Source organism: Brassica napus, chromosome A1 (genome assembly GCF_020379485.1).
Source record: "Brassica napus cultivar Da-Ae chromosome A1, Da-Ae, whole genome shotgun sequence".
Lineage (NCBI taxonomy): Eukaryota > Viridiplantae > Streptophyta > Magnoliopsida > Brassicales > Brassicaceae > Brassica > Brassica napus.
In genome coordinates, this window is record NC_063434.1 from 6,333,592 (window position 1) to 6,356,545 (window position 22,954).

The window sequence follows — 22,954 nt, forward strand, 5'->3', positions numbered from 1 at the left end:
CACTTTTGTAACACATGTAAATTGCGTATATATGATTAGATCTTGTAGATAGCAAGCTCACGTGTGTAAATGTTTTTAAGAAAAAAGAAATCAGTTCAATATCAAATCTTCTTTATTATTCATCACCAGGCAACAATCTAAATGACAAATGAATTCCCTTTTGCTTCTCTGTGTTCTTATTTGTTTCTTTCTATATTTTTTACACTCTGCTAGTCCTTGAAACTGTAACTCAACAGCAGAATCTTACCGCAAAGAATGGTGTAATTCTCAATGGTCAAGAATCAAAGATTGGTACCTCTAGTTCTAGTTATAATCTCGATGCAGCGCTTGAACCTGAAGATGTGCGCTCCCTGATTTCCTTTATGGCTTCGCTGACTTTATGGATCGCCATTTTCTTCACCTGGTTGTTGCAGCAATACATATATACATAAACAATACTCTTTTACTCCCAATCTTGTTTAAAACCAAGGGGAACTTACCTCAATCTTGTTTGCTTTCGTTTTGACGCTCTGAGGAAGTTGATTAAGTTCTTCCATTCGTTTAACAGATTCAGCAACGTGCTCAGGTGAAAGAAAATTCAGGACCGCATTTACGCAAGACTAGCAAAATATGAAAAAAAAGTTCTGTTAAAAGAGAGTATTAACTTTGTGATTATAAACAAGGTAAGTTAAGTGCTAAGAAAATACCTTATTCTTTTTATTTTGGTATGGACATCCAGCAGGGACGATGACTGCTTCACCAACACATTGATCAAAACTCCATGGTTCAACATCTGATGAAACAGAATAAGCGGCATGAAAGTGAGTAAGTAATAACACAGTGGTAAGATAAAGAAAATAGAAGAAATGAGGATGTGATACTTACCAAACTCTTCCTTAAGCTTTGCTTTGTGACACTCATCAAGATAGTAACTCTGCTCAAGCAATGGATGACTCGCCTGCAACAGTGATACATAACAAACAAGAAAAGAAATCAATGATTGTTTTCTTGTAGAAGTGTTTACACTATCAACCCAAATCTTACTTTTGTTTTGGTGGAACCCATGGGTGCCAGCTCGAGAGAATGGTTGTTCATATACTCAAGAAGTTTAGAAACATCTTGCGTCTGGAATACATCCCATCGGGCACCACAAGAGTTGCTTAGGCTTTCTTCTACACAGGAGTCACTGGAACTTTCTCTTTCCTCTACCTGAAACTCACTGCCTAAACAGAGTTGAGAAGATTCTGAGTCAGAACTAGAATAGTCGTCCGACAGATCCCTCTGAACATATGAAGCGTTATTCCTATCTTGCTTCTTTCCCCTACCAAATCTGCTCTCCTTAACCTTTTCTGGGTTTTTAGATCTTACTCTTCCGATATTTCTCATTAGCTTTCTTATTCTGCAGATCTGTTTTGTAGACACTAGTGTTTCTGTGACATGCAACAAGATATCAACCTGCAGAGGAAATCAAAAACTTGAGCAAAATACAACTAGATCTGAAAAGTTAAACAAAGAAAATGTACCAGACCACAGTTTTACTTCTTTAGCTTACTATCAAAATCTTTAATAAGTAAAGCTAGGAATTGTGAAATAAGGGAAAACCTCAGCCAGAAATGAAATGACTCGGAAAACTTACCGTGTCACAAGTTTCAAAACCTAGCTTCTTCAGATAATCAAGCTTTGCATCTTCACCACTCCTGTAGGAAATACTGAGGCATGGACCTAGCTTGGGTGTCTGGATACTGTCAGGCAGGTCGGCAGCCATATTTAGTAGACCACACCTCGGATCCATGTAATGAGGAAGTGGTAATATTCTCAGTATTTCAGCATAATGATTTGGGAACTGTTCTTTAAACAAAGAAGATGAAAGCCATCCATCCAGCTTCATCCTCTCTTGACAAGTATTAGTCTCAGCCTTCCCTCTCAAAGAGCCCAAAAAAACTTGCTTTACCCCAATTTCTACCTGTCATTGAATAAAGAAGCATACCAATTAGAAACCAAAACGGTATTAATCCACAAAGAGAAAGAGCAGGGTTAACAGTTACAGAACAAAAGTCACTAACCTCAAACCAATCCATGCAATCAGTTGTATTACCGGTTTTTCTATTGCTGTTCCTAAGATAGTTACAGAACATGGCTACTGGATCCCAGTTAAGGCTTGAGCCTCCCTTTAACACACTACGAACTATAACAGGATGCCCTTTGCTCCAGTGCGTCTGAAAATGTTCGAGATTGTTTTGTTGAAAATCCATCGCTGTGGGATAGTATAAGAAGTTACCAGTTACGTCTTCACATCTCCTGGATGCTTCTTTCAAATGGTTGTCATTACTATTACCAGATTGCTTTTCTCTTCCAGGACAAAACGGACATCTTAAGTATCTATCTAAGACTTCAGGCAACTCATAGCAACTGACTATTTCTTCTGCACTGATCTCTAATTTTCTTGTCAGCTCCAGAGAGTATAGACTCCTGAAGGAAAGGTTTTTCCTGCCCCCTTTGACATCTTTTAGCTTACATTCCGTTAGAGCTTCTTTGAGAGATTGGTCCCAAGCATCAGATAAGGGTGGCTTACAAGATTCTATACCATTCGAGTATTTAACCAACCCAACCTTTCTAGATAACCTCCCTTGACTCCCGTCTTGATCAGAACTCATCCTGAGAACAGAGGAGCTGCAGGTGCAATTTTTTTGAGAATCCACAATGGCAGAGTCACAACTGTTTCAATTCGGACATATATTAGATGAATTTGTAAGAGAAAAGCTCACAGCAGATAACATAATATGAAAATCTAAACAGTAGAAGAGGACAAGGTAAAAGAGTGAGCACCAGAGTTGTTGATCATCAGAGGTTAATTCAGAGCTATGGATTTGCCGTTCATCTAGATTTCGCCCTATCAGAAATGAAGGAAAATCAAAAGATATGAGTTAGTTTAATTTGACAGAACCGGGGCATCCAGAATAAGAGTCTAACTATATAAACACCTTTCGTTTCTGTGTCATTTACGACCTCTACTTTGTCTTCTGAGTTGATTTCTTTTAATACAGGAAGAAGCATGCACACAGCATAATGTAGATGCAAAACTCTGTCAATGTCACTCCTTATCCGCGACTTCTGAAACATGATAAAGAAGTAAATATTTACAGGAAGAAGAAAAAAAGAATGCAAACTATTTAGAGGCTTAAATAACTATTAGATAGTCAGACCTTACATTCAGTGACTCCAGACATAGTGGCTAAGCAAGACTTGCACCTACATGATCCACAGCATACAGGGCATTTTTTCTCAACTTCTTCTTTTGATCCCTTGTTCCTAGTTCATTCCAAGCCACAATTCAATAAGATGACTGTCTCTAGCAAAATTAGAAACAAGGGAATTCCACAAACAATCTCAAGTGCAGTTCTTGAAGGAATTGCAGGAAAGAGTATCTGGTAAAAATTAACGCCACTTAACTGTGGAGTAAGTAGAGACGAAATTTAAGCAACCGGGAAGTAAAATACACTCTACGCACATAAAGCCTCTCTATATCCTAGGTCCACAAAACTTATTGAATCTAGTGGGATTACTCCTAATTATAACTATTCTCTAATGCAATTCTTATTCTAGATGCTGATTCATAAACTCTAGAGAGACCATCAGCAAAAAAGGGATAGGTAAAGGAAGCATGATAACTCAAGATACCTTTTCTCGATACAATCAACGCAAAAGAACTCTTTTTCACAACTCAGACAGCTAATCAAGTCCTCAGATCCTCTGGTTCCACACCAATGGCACCTCTTCTTCGCATTAACCACTTTTCCCTTGAAAGGAACCATCTTTACAGAAATCACACAAAAATCCAAATGTTAAATATAGATGGACACACAAAGTGTAAAGCTTTAAGTTTTTTTTTTCTCTGTTACCTGCATTTTCCCAAAAGGTAACCGGTCAATGTTCTTAGACCTGAATCTTCTTCTACTCACTGAGATCACTTCTTCTCCTACTTTAACATCACAACAAGGAGATGACGACACATCGCTTCTACTCGGAGAAGGTGGAGAAATCGCCATAATGCCATTAGGTAGAACCTTCGTTAACTCTTCCCCAACAAAACCACCAAACCCTTTACTCTTCTTCTTCTTCTTCTCCTTCTTCGGTAACTTCTTCTTCTTCTTATTCTTCTCAGCTTCTCTCTTCAACGCCATCCTAATCAAATCCAACTGCAATTTCCTCACCGCTTCGTCTTCTTCCTCCACCACTCGCTTCCTCTTCCTCGGTTTCCCCAATTCACAATCCCTAATCCCTCCTTCGTTCGCCTCCATCTCTGAAGACGCCGCCGCTTCGTCTCCGTTTCCTGATCTAGCGAGCTTTGTCGACGCAGCAGCTTTCTCCCTGTCCCGCTTCTGAGTAAGCTGCGAGGTATGAGTCTCGCAGAGCTTCTTCCCTTCCAAAGCCCGTCGCTTGCACCGCCATTGCTTCCCGTCGGAGCGGTTGCAGCGAAACTCGTCGGGGATCGCGTCGTTCTCCGACATTATTCTTGAATTGACCGTAAAGTTCTCTGAATTTCAGGTGAGAGGTTACGGTGGAATCTCTGGTGAGGCAGTGATCGAAAAACCAGAGAAGGACGAGCTTTGTAGAGAGAGAGAGAGGCGAAAAAGGAAGAGTCTTTATGCAGAGTAGACCAAGTGGCAGTCTTGTAATTTTATGAAGAATAAGGGTCTTGTTTTGGTAACGTAATATCGCAAATATCGAGAGGATTTTCAGTTTCTATTTTGTTTTGTTCTATTTTTCCATTATAAATAATGGAATTGACCCCAAAAAAAAATGGAATTATTATGCTTCAGATTTCAGGAATTTTTACATATTTCATCTTATTAATCTTGCTTAATCTAGCGTCGACAAAAAAAAAAAAAAATCTAGCTTAATCTAGCTTTGTACATATGTATAATGGTTTCTAGTCTTACGTAATAAGCATACTGATTCAGAATACAAATAGACACATGTATTTATAAGATTATTATTCTGTTATATTGTTACAATACAAACATGTATACTTTTGTAGTTTTCATGCTAATTATAAGATTATTTAAATGTGAAATTAAAAAAAAAACACAAGTTTCAAACGTATTACCATGTTCCTTTTAACATAGTACTATGTGTTTGTAACGGATTGTTTTCAACTGGTGAAGATGGTTTTGGAACCAGTATAATGGTCAGCTTTTGAAAGTTATCTCGAAGATATCAAGTTTCTTCGGAGAAGTTTCCTCAACTCAGATATTGTTCATGTACCTCGGACGGAGAATCAACGAACGGACAGCTTAGCACGTAGTACTAGAAAGCAACCGTCTTTCGTCGTTCACATGGATGCAGAGTTACCTAATTGGTTTACAGAGTCAATATGAGTCTGTAAATGTTTTGCTGTCAAAAAAAAAATTATCAGTAAATCTATTTTTTAATTCAAAAATTATTATTAGATGTCAATAAATATGAATAACATTCAAATATTATTTTTCTTAATTAAAATTTATTATAATGATAATTTTTAGATGCTTATAATTATTGAATCCATTATATATATATTATTATTATTCAGAATTCTATTTCTTTTTTTATTTGATATATATATATATATATATATATCAAAAAATTTATCTTAAATATTACTTTTAGGTAATAACACAATATACACGATTTTTTTCTTTTTAAAACATGTTTTTATAAACTTGTCTCACAATTAATTCATGATCAATTTTTATAAAATTTATAAAGAAAAAATTGTTTATTCATTAAGGATGACATAGACTTTAACAGTTTTAACTTTTAACATGAGAGTTCAAAACGAAAAAAAATCACTTTGCAAATAATAATATACACTAATTATATTGTAATGAAATTTAAGATTTATAATTATTAACTTTGACCATACAAGATTTAGTATTTAAGATTTATCATACAATATACTCTCACCATTTTTACTGATGTTTTAAAGATTTATTGTTATATATAATTTGGTGTTCTATATGTTTGATATAAATATATAAATAACATTTTACTTTTACTTATATAATAAAATTATACAATTAATAATACTGAAACTATATTTTTATTAATTTATAAATTATTAATTTATATAATTTAAATTTTAAAATTTTAAATTTTGGAATATCTTTTATGTGAAAATAAGAATAGTAAATAATTTTTAAAGTATATAAATTAATTAAAATTTAAAAGTATTTATTTATGTTGTTTTCGAATATTTGGCATGCAAAAAATATGTATTGTATAATGTAGTGTATTTTTGGGTGTAAAGTAACAAATGTTTAGAAATTTTTATAATAGACTTGACTGTAAATAGAAAATAAATTATACAGTTTTTATTTTTATCTATATAAATTTTACATAACTGAATTAATAATGTTTGTATTAGAACTATACATATACATGATGTTTTCTAAATTTCATTATCTTATTAATTTATCCAAGTTTTTGTCAATTATGCTATTATAAACTACGAGAAACATTACAGAGATAATATTACAGCCGACAATTCTACATACCTCACGAGGATTCATGTTTAACTGCATCATCTCCGAAGTTGCCGTATGAGATCCATTCATAACAGTATTTTTTGTATCATGCTGAAGATCTCTCTTGTAAACCTTTTGTCTTTGCAGAAAATCGAAAACCATATTTTCCCGTGTAAAAACATTATCAAACCACTAGACCAATGGGATTTCTACCCTATTAATTTATCTAATTATATCATATTTTAGTACTATCCTAACTTGGACTTTTAGAACTTCTAAGAACATGTTTATTGAGGATTCTTAGGTTGGGGTTCTTAGCACAATATAAGAAATTGTCTCTAAAATCCTTTCAATAAACATGCTCTAAGATATAGTATATATAATCTAGTGATTCAGGACTGGAAACAGTATAAACGTTTCCAATGTGCAAAATTTATGTAATCAACCAATCATAATATAAGGCTTGTACGTTTTGTTATGGCTTTTGTTGGGCTTTTAGTGCAATTTTATAAACTTTACTAAATACTAAGCCCATTTCCAAGTTGTTTGGCATCTTTAAATTATAACAGTGCTAGATTCTTTTGTCCTACACACGTACATTGTTGGCATGGCAGCTTTTCTTATTGGTAAAGGGTCGATGGCCTTTGTTTTCATGTCAGTGTATTGACGACATTAAACACCAACTTTGAAAATTTCCATTATTGTCAAATATTCTACAAAAGGATACAATGGATTTGTGGATTGAAAGAATATTCCTTTTACATGGAGTATTATTTAAAAGTTAGAGATAAACTACAACCAGATATCTTTTTTCTTATAATATTCTATTTAACAACAAACTGTAATTCATTAACAACAAAATGTATTTTAACATTTACACCCAAAAGAACTTTCGCTACATTTTCATTTTTTTTAACAACAGATAATGCGTTAATCAAGAGAAGTTTAATACAAAGACAAGGAGAGACGCGTGCGTTTTTTGCCAAAGCATCAACTAACAACTTCCGCTACATTACACATATATTTGCATCTTTAATAACTAGAAGATCACACAAGTTAAACTTGGTCTAAATCATCATAATAATTCACCACTATCAAAACCGAATCCAAAAATTATGAGACTAATAAAAAAATTCAGATTTATTTTAATCGTTTTATATTTTTTTTTAAAACGTGCAATTTATATATAATAACTTTTAAACATTTGAGGATCAAAATGATTTTTTTATCCGGTTGTATACACCATTATTTGTTAGTTCCTATAATAGTTACAATGCAATATAGTAGTGCCATGCTTGCCAAAGACACATATTTAGTTTATATAGTGCTTATCTTAACTTTTGAAATTGACTTTATCCGCATTTTTTTCCCTATGGACGGCTGGGACTTTGTGTCCATGAGTGACAAAATTGGTCTATAAACTTTTACAATAGAAAAAAAATAAATTATTGTTTTCCTTTATAAAGGCTTTGAAATCGAGCTTTTGTTGTTTTGCTTTTCTTATAAGAACACCATTTTCAAAATTTTAGTCAATACTACCGTGATTCGATAATGCTACGTTTTATCTGACTTTAAAGATATATCCATGTTCAGGAGTCGATTACAGAAGATAGACAAGCATTTGTCTCGCAGTTCTCAAACCGGTTCACAAACGTATGTGTTAGCAATTCTTACACATATTGATAGGTTTTCAAATATATCCATATGATTCTATGTTATAAGCGAACTAGTACTAATTAAAAATTAATATATAACTTGATTTCAATTTAATTAACTTTGGGTAAAGGCTAAATTAAGTATTCTTGATTTTTATTAAAACCATTAATTAAAAGTTGTACGATGTCATTGTTTATTGATACAATGTCTTCCAATTTTTTTTAGTTTTATATATCAGAATTGTTACTCTCTAGCTAGTATGGTCTGTAATATTTCATTGTTTAACTACAATGACTCATTTTCTTTGTTTCATTTACTATAAATTCGTTTTCTTTGTATGATTAGTGTGGAAAAGTGGATTACCATATTGATGTATGAATGACGTATGGATTACGTGGTCATTGACCATTACAATGACATGTGATTATAGAAGCTTCTGTCCGTACGGACGACAATAATGAACTATCAAAGTCCAGTAAGTCCACTTTGTGGTGACAATTAATAGTTTAATTGTTCGCACTTAATATATAGATAGCTTTGGGAAAATTCTTTGACTAGTGAATCATGTAATGAAATATCACATATTGGACCATATGGATGATATTTATCACAGATTTCAAACCCGAGTTATATCTTGATTAGATTAAAACTGGCCGGTACGTATAATCTACAATGACCGAAACTTTCAAATTGTTAATTACCATTTAGTGAAGAAATGGTGAATATACCAAAAAGAAAAAAATTGAGAAAATTATTTATGTCTATTTTATGGATATATATATAAGTAATTAGTATATTATTGACCAAACCAGAATACTCATATATAGGAAACGTACTAGGTATATATATTCTAAACAAATTATCGTACTTAATTTGGTTTTTGTGTGTTTGTCGAGGTTTGCCATCGATTTCAACTTTTTTTTTCATTTGTTTTAATAATATTGGGTACTAATATTTTTGCATTATTGATTTCATACGAAACATATAACTTTCTCTAAAAAGGATAATTGATAACTTGAGTGTTTTTTTTTTTTTTGCGTAAAGGGTTTCAAATAAGAGTGTTGCTCCAAGTCTCCAATTATCTAGAAAACTTGTAGAAATAATTAGATATTGAATTTAGTAGGATATTAATTTAGGTTAACTCTATGAACCTCCAAATTTGACCACAAGATTGGTTTTCATGATCAAGTGGCTACATATAAACACAACACGAATTGTATGCGAGAAAAACACGTTTTGTTGTTTTGTCATGGGTATGGAGACACACACACCCGAAAACAAACGGGAGCATGTAAAACAAAGTTCACCTTTTCGCTGTGGGTCTGATATTCATTTTGGCAACCGCCCAAATGTGTATACAAATTATTGGTAAGCTTTATCTGATTCCTCAGTCAATAGATTACATTTTGTTTACATTTGAACTTTTTAGAGTGATTTACATATAAAGGCAGTTTCTGACTTTTTATATCAGAATAAGACACTTTTTTATACTGAGGTAGTTTATGCCAATTAGTGATGACAAATGACTTAATTTACCCTTAAAAAGCGTAACTGGGCTCAAATTGTTTTAGTTTCTTTTATTTTTCGTCGTTTTGCAATTTGAATTTCAAATGAGAAAGTGAGTGGTGGACCCGAAAAATAAGTTTAACTGGATTTAATATTCCATCAATGTTTAATTTTTTTTGTTTACGAATACTGATGTTAGAAAGAGAAATTGAGAAAGAGGAGAAGTGTTAGAGACGACGGTGGTTGTGAGTTCCATTTACGACAATACGTTTAAAAGTCAACGTGTCTCCTCCTCGCCATGGTCGTCATGCTCGAGACTGTAGTTGTGGCTGCCGGAATCATCGCTTCACCCGCAGATCCGAGAGAAAGCTTGATAGGAGCAACAATAGTGAACTTTTTATTATTTACAGCATATGGTCCTCCAACTCTTGCTTATTCTCTAATTTATCTCAAACTTCTAATATGTTCAAGTTTCTTTACAATTAGCCCCAATATTTTTAATTGTACAATCTAGACCAACAAATATTCTGATTTTGCATCATTGGTCCCTGCTGTTTTATTTCATTTCGTTTATACCTCAAATGTTTCTGATTTGTAAATATTATGAGATGTTAAATATCATGAGATATCACTCACCTTGTGTACCATTAAAATCATGAGATAACTCTAAATGAGTCCTAAAAGAAACTTAAATGAACAAATAGCAAATGTTAAAACTCATTAAAATCATGAGATATCACTCAGTTTGTGTACCATGTATAAGTAAAATTATGTAGATGTGAAATATTGAGCATTAGTGTACATTTGGATACATCGTGTACACCTGTACACTTTATTGATAGTGTCCACATGTACACTATGATGTATACATTGTGTAAGGTGGATGTATTTAAAAAAAATATATACAAGTGGCTCATCAAGAAAGAGATTGTACATTCGGATACATCTAGTACATGTATACATTCTGATATTGTTGTCCACGGGAAACTATGTAAGGTGGATGTATAACAAAAGATTACAAATGTGCCTTTACAAATGTAGAAAACATTTTGAGCACTAGTGTACATTTGGATACATAGTGTATACATGTACACTTTGTTGATAGTGTCCACATGTCCATTATGATGTATACATTGTGTAAGGTGGATGTATTTCAAAAAATATACAAGTGGCTAATCAAGAATTGTACATTCAGATCGATCTAGTACACATATACATTCTGATATTGTTGTCCACGGAAAACTATGTATAAGAAAAGATAACAAATGTGGCTTTACAAATGCAGAAAATATTGGTTTGAAAGCAGCTTGTCTCATTATATTAGCTCAATGTTCTCAATTTGAGAAACTCTTTATCACTTTCTATTGATTTAGGTGTACACACGGTTTTCTGTACACATTGATAATGTAAATTCAGCGTACATGTGGACACACATATACATTCTGACATTGTTGTCCACGAGAAACTATATATAAGAAAAGATAACAAATGTCGCTTTACAAATGTAGAAAATATTGGTTTGAAAGCAGCTTGTCTCACTATCTTAACTCCAATGTTCTCAGTTTGAGAAACTCTCTATCACTTTCTATTGATTTTGTAGCTTAGTCTCTTACAGGATTTAGGTGTACACACGGTCTTTTTGTACACATTGATAATGTAAATTTAGCGTACATGTGAACATACATGAACAATAGAAATTACGAGAGAGTAGACCATTGTTGATTGAGCTTTCTCTTTGCGAATGCGATTGGAACTTGACGGCGACGACGAGTGTAGCGGCTCAGGCAGGTGGCCTCGCGGTTTGATACTACAGGCAAATATGCTCGTCATGGTTTGAGATTGTGAGTCAATCAAAATTGCCGGAATAAAACAGTCACGATTCTCGCCGGTAGTGGTCTTGGTGGATGAATTTCTTGATTTTCATATTTTGTTCCATGGTGGATGTCGGGTCTTCTGCATCGTCTTTGCTGTCGAAATTGCTCCACCGTCGTCTATGTCTTTGTCGTTGCTACGCCAGAGTTCTATGCCGTTGATGACGTTTTCGTATATGTCATCATTATAAAACCATTATCGGAGATGTACCTTGACCTATCTTAAAAGATAGATTGAACAACATAGACAATAATTATATGCAAGTTTTTTTGAAAAAATAATCTGAAAAATCAGATTCCAATTTAGAAAAGAAAATAGAATGTTTGGGAAGAAGAAGACTAAGAAGAAAGATAGAGGGGCCTCATTTTGTCTATAATTAGCTTGACCATCAGATTATTTATAAGAATGAAGGGCTACGATGAAATCCTACCAATAAAGAAAATAGATATAATCTGGACCGTTGAGTAGAAAGATAGATGTGTGGTTGAGGTTATTTCCCGCGAATACACTGGTTTGGTTTGTCATAAATTTAGTTGTGAATTGACTAGTTGTTTAGAAAATAGAGAAACTGTTAGAAAAAGTGTCTTTGTAGCATAAACTGCCTTATCATGTTATAAAAAACTTAAAACTGTCTCTCAATGTAATTCTTTCAACTTTTTACAACGAGCGTGTCTTTTTTGTTGCGTTCTAAATATTTTGCAGACAACTAATAAATTTTTTTTTAATATCGGGTTTATATAACAAATCTACTCTTTGTGTTTGTCTTATAAAAGCTATATTGGTAAGATATGTCCTTAACACGTAACTTTTAACCAAGCTGTTTTGGTCTAGTGGTAAAGGAACTCCAGCTGGAATGTCCGTTCCTGGGTTCGAGCCTTGGTCACTGCAGAATTTATATATAGGTTGCAGCGTCCGAGACCGAAGACCATTAACGATGAGTTACCTGGTGACCTTCGGGTCTATGTTTATTTCGGTCTTTAGTCTGGACCACTACGGTAGGGCCAGAATACTCGGTTAGCAGAAGAAAAAAAACACGTAACTTTTAGATCAATTATGTAAAACTTTAGCGCAAAAAACATAAGAGTTTACCTTGCACTAAACTAGAAGAAGGATGGAACCGCCAAAAAAAAGGTCATCGTCTAATAAATAGTTGACAGAGGTAAATGTAGAACTTTTTGGATGGTCCATTGAAAAACAATACATTTAAGCTGTCAAAGTCACAGCATTTATCCAATTACAAGTATTTAGCTATTATAAATAAAAAAATTATTTTTGAGGAAAAAATACAAACATTGTTAACTGTTTATGTCCAACCCAGCAGTCAAAAAAAAACAGCTCATCCAAAAATAGCGGGACCCATTGATCTATTATTGAGTTCCACGTGTTGTCTACCTTATGTTTGATACCTACGCGTGTAAAGCATTACAAAAAAACTACGCCGTGATTTCAATAATAAGGAGGCTTTCTTTTCCTTTTCGTGGTTTCTTTTTGCCTTAATTACATGCAAAGCCATCGACACTGCTGGACATGTGTCTTCAGTCCATTAGATACTCCCATATATCAATAGTTATGTCTCTTTTAACATCTGCACGTAAAGATACAGGACTGGGACACCTTTCCGCACGTGAACTGCACACGACGGCGCGCGACTCCCGCCGGTTCCGGGATTAAGGAAGGAAGTAAAAATATCACTCGTTTTTGTAAGATTTTTGAGCATGAAAGCTCCACTCCAACTCTCTGTTAAGAGTTGGAACAAGTCCAGTAGATCGCTGGAACAAAAGAGTACTCTCTATTCCATTAGTAATAATTTTTAGATTTTTTTCTTGTTTCGTAAAAATAGATTTTCTATATTGTTAAAGTACATTTTTATGTTTTTGAGAAACATTAATTGAATGATTAAATTTTATTGGTGGAAAGTTACTGAAAAGTGTATAATAAAATAAAAAATAAATTAAATTAAAAATGTTTATTAAATTCTTAATAAGGGTGAATACTCTAAAAAATCTTACTTTTGAAAACGGATGAAATATTTAATAAATTAACTTTTAGGTACTATATAAACTCAAATTTTACAATTTTTTTTTTGTCGGCCTCAAATTTTACATCTTATGTATGTCTTTATTTGTTTGATAAAAAAATGTCTTTATTTATAAACTTTTACTACCAGCCTGTAACTCGTAATCTTGTTTTCGTAGAGATGATGATATAATGCCAATACAATTATTGATAATTTAGATATCTTGCTGGGAATGCATGTTGTGGATCTTATGAATTAAAAAGAAAAAGTATCTAGGTTGAATGGTGGTGGATCATTTGGAGTTTTGGACTATAATGCTTTGGCTCATACGTTTCCATTAATACCTTTTGGGAAACATGACATAAGTCAATGATGTAATTATTAAAATATTTATATCAGGAAATTTTAGCACCTCATATCAATCATGCATATCATTGAGTCAAAATAATACGGGCAGGAGACTATGCTTATGTAGAAGTAAAGCCGGCCAAATATAACATTTAAATAAATAATAGATATCAATAATGGAAACTAAAAATGGTCTTACGTACTATTAACTCTAAAACACAATTAAACAAACCAACGTGAACAAACTGTATTTTACATTACATGTAAACCAATTCAAATAGAAAAACAAAGCCTTAAAATTACAAGTAAAATAAACTATTCCAATAAACTTTTATGTTGTTTCTTATAATTATATGAGAAAATCATTAACGTCCAAGAAATCGGGAATATCAAATTTTACGAGATTACTGCAATAGCTTTCCATTTCATCCTCAGTGTTGCAACTGCTACTATTGATGTAAGTCGTGGAACTGGAGTTTAATGTAGTCGGGCTCGAGGATGGCGTGTTCAAGACCGAATTAGCAAAACTAAAGATCTGGTCTGAATAAGAAGGATCTAATACAAAACTAGAGTTTGCATAGTCGTTGAACGATGGAATATTGCAATCTTGGACTGATGTATTCGAGGTTGAAGCGAGAGTTTGTTCTCCAAAACCATTGAACTGATGATCCATGTCGTTGAACTGAGCTTCATTGGGGAATGGCGGCATGCAAGGTTGGTAATCTTGATGGCCGGTTTGGAACTGATTTACTCTGGCTTGGTTAACATCTTGATGATAAACTGAGTGGTGCTCGTGGGTATTTGTGTCATGATCCACCACGAAGTTTTGGTTTTGGTTGTGGTTTTGGGTTTGGGTTTGGTTTTGAGAAAAGAGAGAGGTAGCAAGTTTGAGAATCTCGGGGTTAACCAAAGGATGTTGTTGCTGTTGACGATGAGTATCCATCATGAGTCTTGACATGTTGACATGATGTGAAGAGGAATTGTATAGAGATGATGCCAAGATGGATGAGATATCAAGGAGATCAAGTCGGGGACTGTGAGTCACTGGATCGATCCCCATTCTAAGCAACTTCTTTCTAATATGTGTGTTCCAAAAGTTTTTGATCTCGTTATCTGTTCTTCCAGGCAAACGTGCCGCAATAGCAGACCATCTATAATAATTTATTAAAAACAAAACACATAAGAATTTTTAGACTAATTCAATATTAAGAAAATATTGTATAGACAAAAGTAAAATTAAGCTCACTTGTTTCCTAAAAAGCTATGAAGATGAATAATAGTTTCTTCTTCTTCCAAGGAGAATCGCCCTCGCTTTATATCTGGTCGGAGATAATTAGTCCACCTTAGCCGACAACTCTTGCCACATCTTTGCAAACCTGATAATTAAGAGAAAAATATACAAAATTTAAATAACAATTTTTTTAGAAAACATCATTACTAAAAGCATGGTTTAAAATGCTAGATAAGAGACAAACCAGCATTTTTGGGGAGGGTTCTCCAGTTACCATATCCATGTTGCTGGATATAATCAACAAGCTTCTGGTCTTCCTCAGACGTCCATGGCCCTTTCTTGAGGCCAGTCTTCTCGCAGCAAGGTGATCTTCCCATTTTAGTTTTGTCGATGATTAATAATTAATCTCAAATAATTGGTTAGTTGGCTTTATCAATAATGAGCTAATGAGAGAGTTTTAAGGAAAGTAATGGAGAAGAGAGAAACAAAAGGCCGTAGGGTCCGTAATGGAAAGTACCAAGTATATATAGGGATTGAAGAAGAGGGGAAGTCAATATGGTTCGGTGCCGTCCTCTGTTTCCCAACTGGTATACGTGTCCCTTTTATTAAAAACAAAAATAGAAATCGAATAAATTATGAATTTATACTTTATACGATGCTTTTATCTATTTATTATGTCTTTTTTTCTTTCTTTTTTACTTTTATTGGCTTCATAATATTTTTTAGTTTGAGTGTCTTATAGTCAATATTGCGTATGGTGTTTTACGAAGTTTATTTGGAAACTGCATGCATAGATGCAAAGATAAACCACATAGGCACATACATTACAATAATGTTTTACGTACATACAGTTAAAAGGGAAAAGTCCGTTTTGTTCCGTTTTATATTTACAGTCTCGTGATGATATTTAATTTTCTGTTTGAAGTACATTCAAGAAAATGTAAACAAAACATTATGAATTTCTTAAAAGACTGAACAAACTCAAACTCAAAAGAACGCCGATCATGTTACAAAGAAGGATTGTGAAAGATTCTTATTCAAAAGTACAAACTGTTTTTCCTATCGAGTATTGCTAAACCTTTGATGGACCCGTGATTAACAGTTTGTTGAAAGTATAATAAACTGTCTTATTAAGCTTAACAAGCTTACTTGTTATATTGGAACTTTGATGACTCTTTAAAGTACGTAGCTGTAACGTTGAAAAAACTGAATTTTTCTTAGTCCTATTCATCATGATCGTGATCATATGTATGAGTCAATCAACCTACAGAAGAAAAACAAGAGTAACCTTTATTCTCATTTCTCAGCAATAACCATATCGTACGTTAATCTCAAAAACAATTATAACATCAAGGAAATGTATGAAAACCTATAAAATTTATTTCTGGTTCTAGCGTATGAGATTCGATGTACCCTTATTTTTGATGTATACATGGTACTCAAGTCTTGAAATTTGTAAAAGAAATACGCTTCAATATCTCATATTCAAATCTCTCCTTGTTAATGTCTTGGATAAGGGAGTAATTAACATGTTCTATAGTTCTTGGCTAACGGATAAATATTGTACGGTGAAAAAGAAATTGTATTTTTATGGTACTTTCTTGTGCAATATATATATATACTATAAGAAAGTCGTTTGTTCACAGCTTTGTTAACACATAAGTTATGGATTACTGTATTAGTCCAAAAAAAAGATATTATAAAGAATGAATAATTAGAAAGATGAAAATAAATTCTGCTAATGAAAGTAACACAATTAAAGGGGTGGCGATGAGGAAAAAGCGTCGCTCTCCAAGCTTTGTGAGATGGTTTCACATTAGCTGTCGCCAACATGAAGATGCCACGTTCGTTTCCCTTCTCAATTTCAACTCATCATGTTTTCCTTTGGATTAGTTTTCAACTTTTACAAAAAGTTATAGCAATCAATAATAATAAAAAACAAACAAATGCTTTACAAATACAAACAAAATTTTCACCCCTAACTCGTCTTGGCTCGAGCTATATACTAAGATACTAGGCTTTTTAGACCCTCGCCATTGAGAATTTAGATTAAGACCCATGTAAAAATAAAAATTTCGTATTGATCTCCATTACGATTTGAACAATTATTCCATAATTGATATAGTGATACGGTTCACTGACTTTTTGTATGTATAATTAATGGGTCTAAAGAAAATATTTTAAAATGAAAAGAAATACTTTAGTTAAAATATTGGACCAACCGTGTCGCTTGAATTGCAAGGTCTAAGGGGAAATTTATTAAAGTCAAATATCTACTGTGCACATAGCATGATAGAGAGAAAGGAAGAGGATAGCGCATTTATTTCGAATGACAATAATGGAGTTTGGCATTTGCCGAAATTTAGAAAACATTAAATGTGGATATGTATTTTGATTATATACACTCTCACCATATTACATAGCTGTTGCTATCTGTATGTTTGAAGACCAATATTTTGTATCTATTAGCTTTTCCTGTATGAGATTTTGAACATAAATGAATATATATAGCATGGTATGATGTGTAAATCACTATTTAATTAACTTTTTGACAAATTATAAAGAGTAAAAACTTAAAAGGACGAGTGGACAAAAAGATTAGACAAGGAGAAGCCATAGTCGGGGCGTCAACAGCAGCAGGCTCCAGAAAGAAAAAAACGACTTCACTTTATAAAGAAGCTCACGTGCTGATCAATCAAGGGCAAGATCGATTGGTACATATGCCTGGCATGATGTGAGGACCAAAGGCCGCTTGTTTGGACCACTTGATTTACGACTCGTGTTCCCTTTAATTGTCATACAAAATTTAACGTTGATGTTTGTGGATATTGAATTTCATGGGGCGAAAAAGCTGTTTCACAGAGAAATGCGATTCTCCTATACCTCGAGTATGAACATACACAAAACCAATACATCACGTCTACGACCATTCTATTGGTGTATAGTGAATAAATATACAAATAAACGTTTATTTTATATTTTACCACAAAAGAAAATATTCCATAGTATAATAATACATAAGCACCAATTAATATATTGATCAAAAGCTTCAAATAATTGTGAGTAACAACAGATGTATGAATAATTAATTTGGCATTGAGAAGAATAGTATCACTTTCAAATCTATATTATTGAGTTACATATTGCCACGGAGTACTAAATCTAATGTAAGCATCATATGATTATGTACTAATCATCTCATTCTTATCGATCCAAATTATTAGGAACATCTCACACATACTAAAATAGAGTTACTCTTATGTAACCATTTCTTCCGGAGGTCTTATAACCTAGGTTATGATTATTTTAAACAGAATAAATTAAATAACATAAGCGATCCGTAATATTAGGGTTATGTCTCGGCGTTTGAGACTGAAGAATCTATCGGGTCCAACAACAAATGAAATCGTTATAAGGTGCGTAATTATGCCACTGAGCCAATAAATAAATGAGTTGATCTAAATTAAAAGTTAAGAATAAGATTAGGTGTTAATGCTAGATTAGGCTATAATGTGTCAAATCTAGCTAGGGCTTTGCTTGCGCATGATGGATCATTTGCCACAATAAGAACCCACGTGTATATATATAGTTGACCAAATCTCATTAATTGATATTAATCTTTTGACAAATTAATTAATTGACTAACTATATACATGTCTGCATGGTTTCATAATATAATATGCAACTAAATATCGCAATTAACAACTTTATTCAATTATATGAAAAAACATACTTAATTAAGACGCCTTTTATCTTCTGATGTTCTTCTTATTGGGTAAACTTCCAATGTTTTCTTATAAATTATCGTAAATAACCATTATTTTATATAAACAATTGCTTTTATCATGTGAATATTGTCTTTCTTCCAATTTCATCCAAACGCAAATGCACTCACCGTCATACTTCGAGTAACGACGGACAGTTAGGCAACAGTATTAAGAGCCACACAGATATAATGTTTAATTATCAAATAATTCTTCAAATAAAATATGGAAGAGGATATATTAATAAAAGTATACATTGTTCCAGTATATATATATATATATATTATTAATCATTATTTCATTATTCAAAGTTTTCTGATTCGTATAAACAAAAAACTGTGATCCCTAAACAGTTGAAAGGAGCAGAGTCAGCAGACAATGACCAAAGATCTATTTGTCCGTGTATTAAAAACGATATAACTTGATACGAAAATCGTAATGGTTGTGCAGTTGATGTTGCCACTTAAGGCACTTACGTAAGACTACATGCAAATTGTATTTAATATATTTTATGTTACGTATTAATTTGATTATAAATTGGTCAATTTTGTTGGATCTGTTCGATAATAGAGTTGATTGATACCTAGATAATATTAAAACTTATCATATGAAATTTGGAGTAAAGACAGCAAATACACTCGAGAACTCTCTGGAAATTGAAAAGATTCACTTTTACTAATTAATTTCATGATTAGTTGATCAAATATCTCTGAACTACATATAAATACTGCCAAAATTACAAAATGATTAATATTTGAATAGTTTAGCTTTATAATACAAGCACTTCCATGATCTTGGAGTTTACTAAACCTTTATACCTATTTATTAATATTATATATAAGAGTTTTATATATTGATAAAATATATGAGATCAATATAATTTATACTCTGCTCTCGTATTACGAGCAAATTAACTTAGATTTGATCCAGTTGTTGTTATTGTTTGTACTATCTATTTCACTGATCAATTAGAAGAGACCATACACATTTTGATACATCCAAAAGATAGGTATATGGGAAGAAACATAATCAACATTAGACACAAGCATTTTTGGCTAAATTAAGTACCAGTAAAAAACATGTGTTACCAAAGTGCTGGTAGCAAACTAGCAAGTAGCCTCCTACTCAAAGCCGGTCCTACAAATTTAAAGGCTATAAGCCAAAACAAAAAATGTGGCCAAAATGGAAGAGGGGATACTCAAACCCGGCCTTGGAATGTATGTTGACAGCCTTATTAACCACTAGACTAACACGTATTTTGACAAATATGTGGCCGATATTTTACTTATTTATTGACGGCCAGAAGCCCATGCTTCATTCGCTTTGAGCCAGGGTCGGCTCTACTCCTACTAGAGGCGATTCTCTTATATGTTCCCGGTTCAAACTATTATTTAAATTAGAATATCTAAAGGTTAACTTGAAATCTAGAAGAAATCATAGGCATAAGATTTGGAATTTCCACTGTAAACAAAAAATAATTAGCAAATAATACTCACATTTTGAGGGACATATCCAACATAAGCTTTAGGTAACCTAGACATTCATTTTCTGATATCATATATCTTGATAGACATGTTCTCCTCCTTGATTGATAACCTTAACGAATTCGGAGCATTGACTTTGAAACCACACGTATTTACCCTTCGAAAACACACCACTTGAAGTGGAAAAAAAAAAAGAAAAAGAAACCCAGCAGCGCCTCTGCTTGTAGAGAGAAACATCTTCTCTATTCAAGAGAGAAACATGGTGATAGTTTGTCAGTTTCGTGCTCCGAATACTAAATTACGTTTACCAGTAAAAATATTTGATCCTTTTACTTATAAGAAAAAACGCTTGATCTTGTGTTTACAAACAAAAGTAAAAATATTTGATCTTTTTATATATAAGAAAAAATGCTTGATCTTGTGTTTACAAACAAATACAAGAATATAACCTATATTTGATAAAAGTCCATTTAATAAAAAGACGAAACGCCCAAAACGATCTCAAAAGCCCAATACACCAAAAGGCCCAAAATACCAAATCATTGTTTACCACTGAAATTTTCCAACTCAAGAAGGAACAAACATAACAGATAAGTGTTATCCTCATCTTCTTCTCCCAACTCATTGAGAAAAAAAAGCAAAGGGAGTTTGGTGTCACTATGAACATTGCCACTTATTATCGTCACTCCAACGTCATCCTTAATCTTCATGTAGACAAGACTTTAGTGAGGACTCGACAAGGAAGGTCAAATGATATTACATTCATAACAAGAACACAAGGAAGAAGAAGAAAGATGGGATTGTGTTTGGTAAAAGCATGTGCCGCTACGGGAGAATCAGAAGACGAATCCAGAGATCAAAGCAAGACCGAGAGAAGAAGTTTCTTGACCTTAGCAGAAGCCGGTCTTGTGGAAATCTCGGGCCTTGGTGCACACGAGAAGTTTCTCTGTCGACTAACGGTAAATTAAATTATACTCTCATTATTTCGTGTGTTATAGGTTTTTCACATACTTAAAAAGAAAGTATTTGCAATGCCAAATTTTACGCTAATCTATAATCAGGTAATTCAACTTGATGATTTTTAACTAAATTTATGGTATGAACTAGGAAATAAAACCTCAACTTTATATAATTTGGATACATTTATGTTTATGAAACTAAAAAGAAATCTTAAAACATACATTTTCAAGAAACGGATGGACCATAATCAACAATCTATCAAGCAATAGTTTATATATGTAGATTGATTAAATGACTTGGAAAAATATGTACATTGATTTTAAGAGAGAGATTCGCATTAACTTGGGTTATATCTTGAAAATTGGAGTGATACAGATATCATCGTTGAACTTACTAAGGGTGATATCGGAGCAAGAAGGATGTTCAATAGAAGAGTTAAATGCTGGAAAAATATGCGACTGGTTCTTTAAAGATAAGCTGAAGAGAGAGCAGAACATGGAATCTGCCGTTCTTCAATGGGATGATCCCGATTTTCCATTTTAATACTATCTTATCATTACATTTTAAGGTACAAAATAGTATGATTGTCCATTGAAAATGTTGAGTCGAATTGAAGATATTATTAGCTTCTTCTTTTTCAACGTGGGTGTTGAGTCAAACTGAAAATATTAGCTTCTATTTACAAAGTGAATATATATGTACACGTATGTATTGGTACGTTTTGATCTGCATAGGAACTGAAATATAAGCCCTTCGTTATAACTATTACTATGTTTCACATTATCCTAAACAAACAAGTTTAGTTGTTGATAGCTCCACATATATACCTTGTTCAAAACCAACTCTTCTACTCGGCTCCATGAATTTTATTTCTCCGAGCAGTTAGTATGGTCGGAGCGTAGAAGAATCATTAAGACGCCACACACATGTTATTCCAAAAACTCATACGTAACTGCTTCCTTGCCCTCTATTTCCTTCCACAAACAAGTTTCAAGCTCCTAACAAAAATTGGCACTGATTCCATCTCTAATCAACCTCTATTTTAGAGTTTTTTATTATAGGAAAAAAATATAATTAACATTTTGCTTCAATGTATTTTTCTATGATGGAGCTATATTTTATTCTATTGATACATTACATAAATGTAATATTTGTCTCTAAATATAGAGAAAAGTAGCATCTCATCTCTACTTTTGAGTTTTTTCTGTTATAGAAAAAAATAGAAGTGATAAAATTTTGTTTAACTCGAGAAACTTCCCAATGTTGAAGGAGTTGCAGCTTCCCAATATAGACTTCACCCAAACAGAAAATAAATCCTACCCGGACATTGACCATATATGAGTTAGAAATAAAATGTACGTTGACTAATAAGATACAAGTATATCACAAACTCTCAGCCGTACGATATATCGACTATGCACTAAAACGTGTTTTCAACAATTCTGAATATTATCCATGACTAAAATGGCTTGAAAGCAAAAACATCAAGCCAGCACAATAAAGACTTTTGGAAGACAACCCAATACGCTGTCGTTTTTAAAGTATGTCACTGTCGCTTTTAATCCCCACCCTCACTTACCGCGATTCGATGTTCTTCCGCTAATCAAGCACCCAAACATATACAAATCGAATTA

The 22,954-nt window shown here is 32.9% G+C and overlaps 3 protein-coding genes across 4 annotated transcripts; 1 reads left to right on the forward strand and 2 right to left on the reverse strand.

The window, feature by feature from the left end:
- Positions 1–90: 90 nt before the first annotated feature.
- On the reverse strand, positions 91–4,621 carry LOC111214041 (lysine-specific demethylase JMJ25-like). Of its 2 annotated transcripts, none has more exons than XM_048740311.1 (12): positions 3,879–4,621; positions 3,658–3,791; positions 3,183–3,288; positions 2,961–3,087; positions 2,806–2,869; positions 2,043–2,694; positions 1,616–1,942; positions 1,024–1,434; positions 865–937; positions 687–772; positions 480–599; positions 91–400 (listed from the first exon to the last, which is right to left on the reverse strand). In XM_048740311.1, exons 1-12 carry the CDS (start codon positions 4,485–4,487, stop codon positions 308–310), a joined length of 2,802 nt encoding a protein of 933 aa, XP_048596268.1. In that variant the 5' UTR covers positions 4,488–4,621; the 3' UTR covers positions 91–307. The 2 variants fall into 2 exon arrangements, with proteins under 2 accessions (XP_048596268.1, XP_048596265.1); XM_048740308.1 differs by having other exon boundaries at positions 2,961–3,090.
- A 9,497-nt stretch (positions 4,622–14,118) lies between these two features.
- LOC106374160 (transcription factor MYB102) lies at positions 14,119–15,617 on the reverse strand. The gene is made up of 3 exons (XM_013814251.3): positions 15,357–15,617; positions 15,128–15,257; positions 14,119–15,032 (listed from the first exon to the last, which is right to left on the reverse strand). Exons 1-3 carry the CDS (start codon positions 15,487–15,489, stop codon positions 14,231–14,233), a joined length of 1,065 nt encoding a protein of 354 aa, XP_013669705.1. The 5' UTR covers positions 15,490–15,617; the 3' UTR covers positions 14,119–14,230.
- Positions 15,618–20,927: 5,310 nt separating this feature from the next.
- LOC111200264 lies at positions 20,928–22,051 on the forward strand. The gene is made up of 2 exons (XM_022690880.2): positions 20,928–21,319; positions 21,696–22,051. Exons 1-2 carry the CDS (start codon positions 21,020–21,022, stop codon positions 21,861–21,863), a joined length of 468 nt encoding a protein of 155 aa, XP_022546601.1. The 5' UTR covers positions 20,928–21,019; the 3' UTR covers positions 21,864–22,051.
- The last annotated feature ends 903 nt before the right edge of the window (positions 22,052–22,954 follow it).

Coding starts and splice junctions, on each gene's coding strand:
- LOC111214041 (XM_048740308.1), bottom strand. CDS start 4,487: ATGTCGGAGAACGACGCGATCCCCGACGAGTTTCGCTGCAACCGCTCC. Junction 2,870..2,960: donor AAATGACACAGAAACGAAAG/GTGTTTATATAG, acceptor CATTTCTGATAG/GGCGAAATCTAGATGAACGG. Junction 600..686: donor ACCAAAATAAAAAGAATAAG/GTATTTTCTTAG, acceptor ATATTTTGCTAG/TCTTGCGTAAATGCGGTCCT.
- LOC106374160 (XM_013814251.3), bottom strand. CDS start 15,489: ATGGGAAGATCACCTTGCTGCGAGAAGACTGGCCTCAAGAAAGGGCCA. Junction 15,258..15,356: donor AACCCTCCCCAAAAATGCTG/GTTTGTCTCTTA, acceptor CTTAATTATCAG/GTTTGCAAAGATGTGGCAAG. Junction 15,033..15,127: donor CATAGCTTTTTAGGAAACAA/GTGAGCTTAATT, acceptor AAATTATTATAG/ATGGTCTGCTATTGCGGCAC.
- LOC111200264 (XM_022690880.2), top strand. CDS start 21,020: ATGAACATTGCCACTTATTATCGTCACTCCAACGTCATCCTTAATCTT. Junction 21,320..21,695: donor AGTTTCTCTGTCGACTAACG/GTAAATTAAATT, acceptor GGAGTGATACAG/ATATCATCGTTGAACTTACT.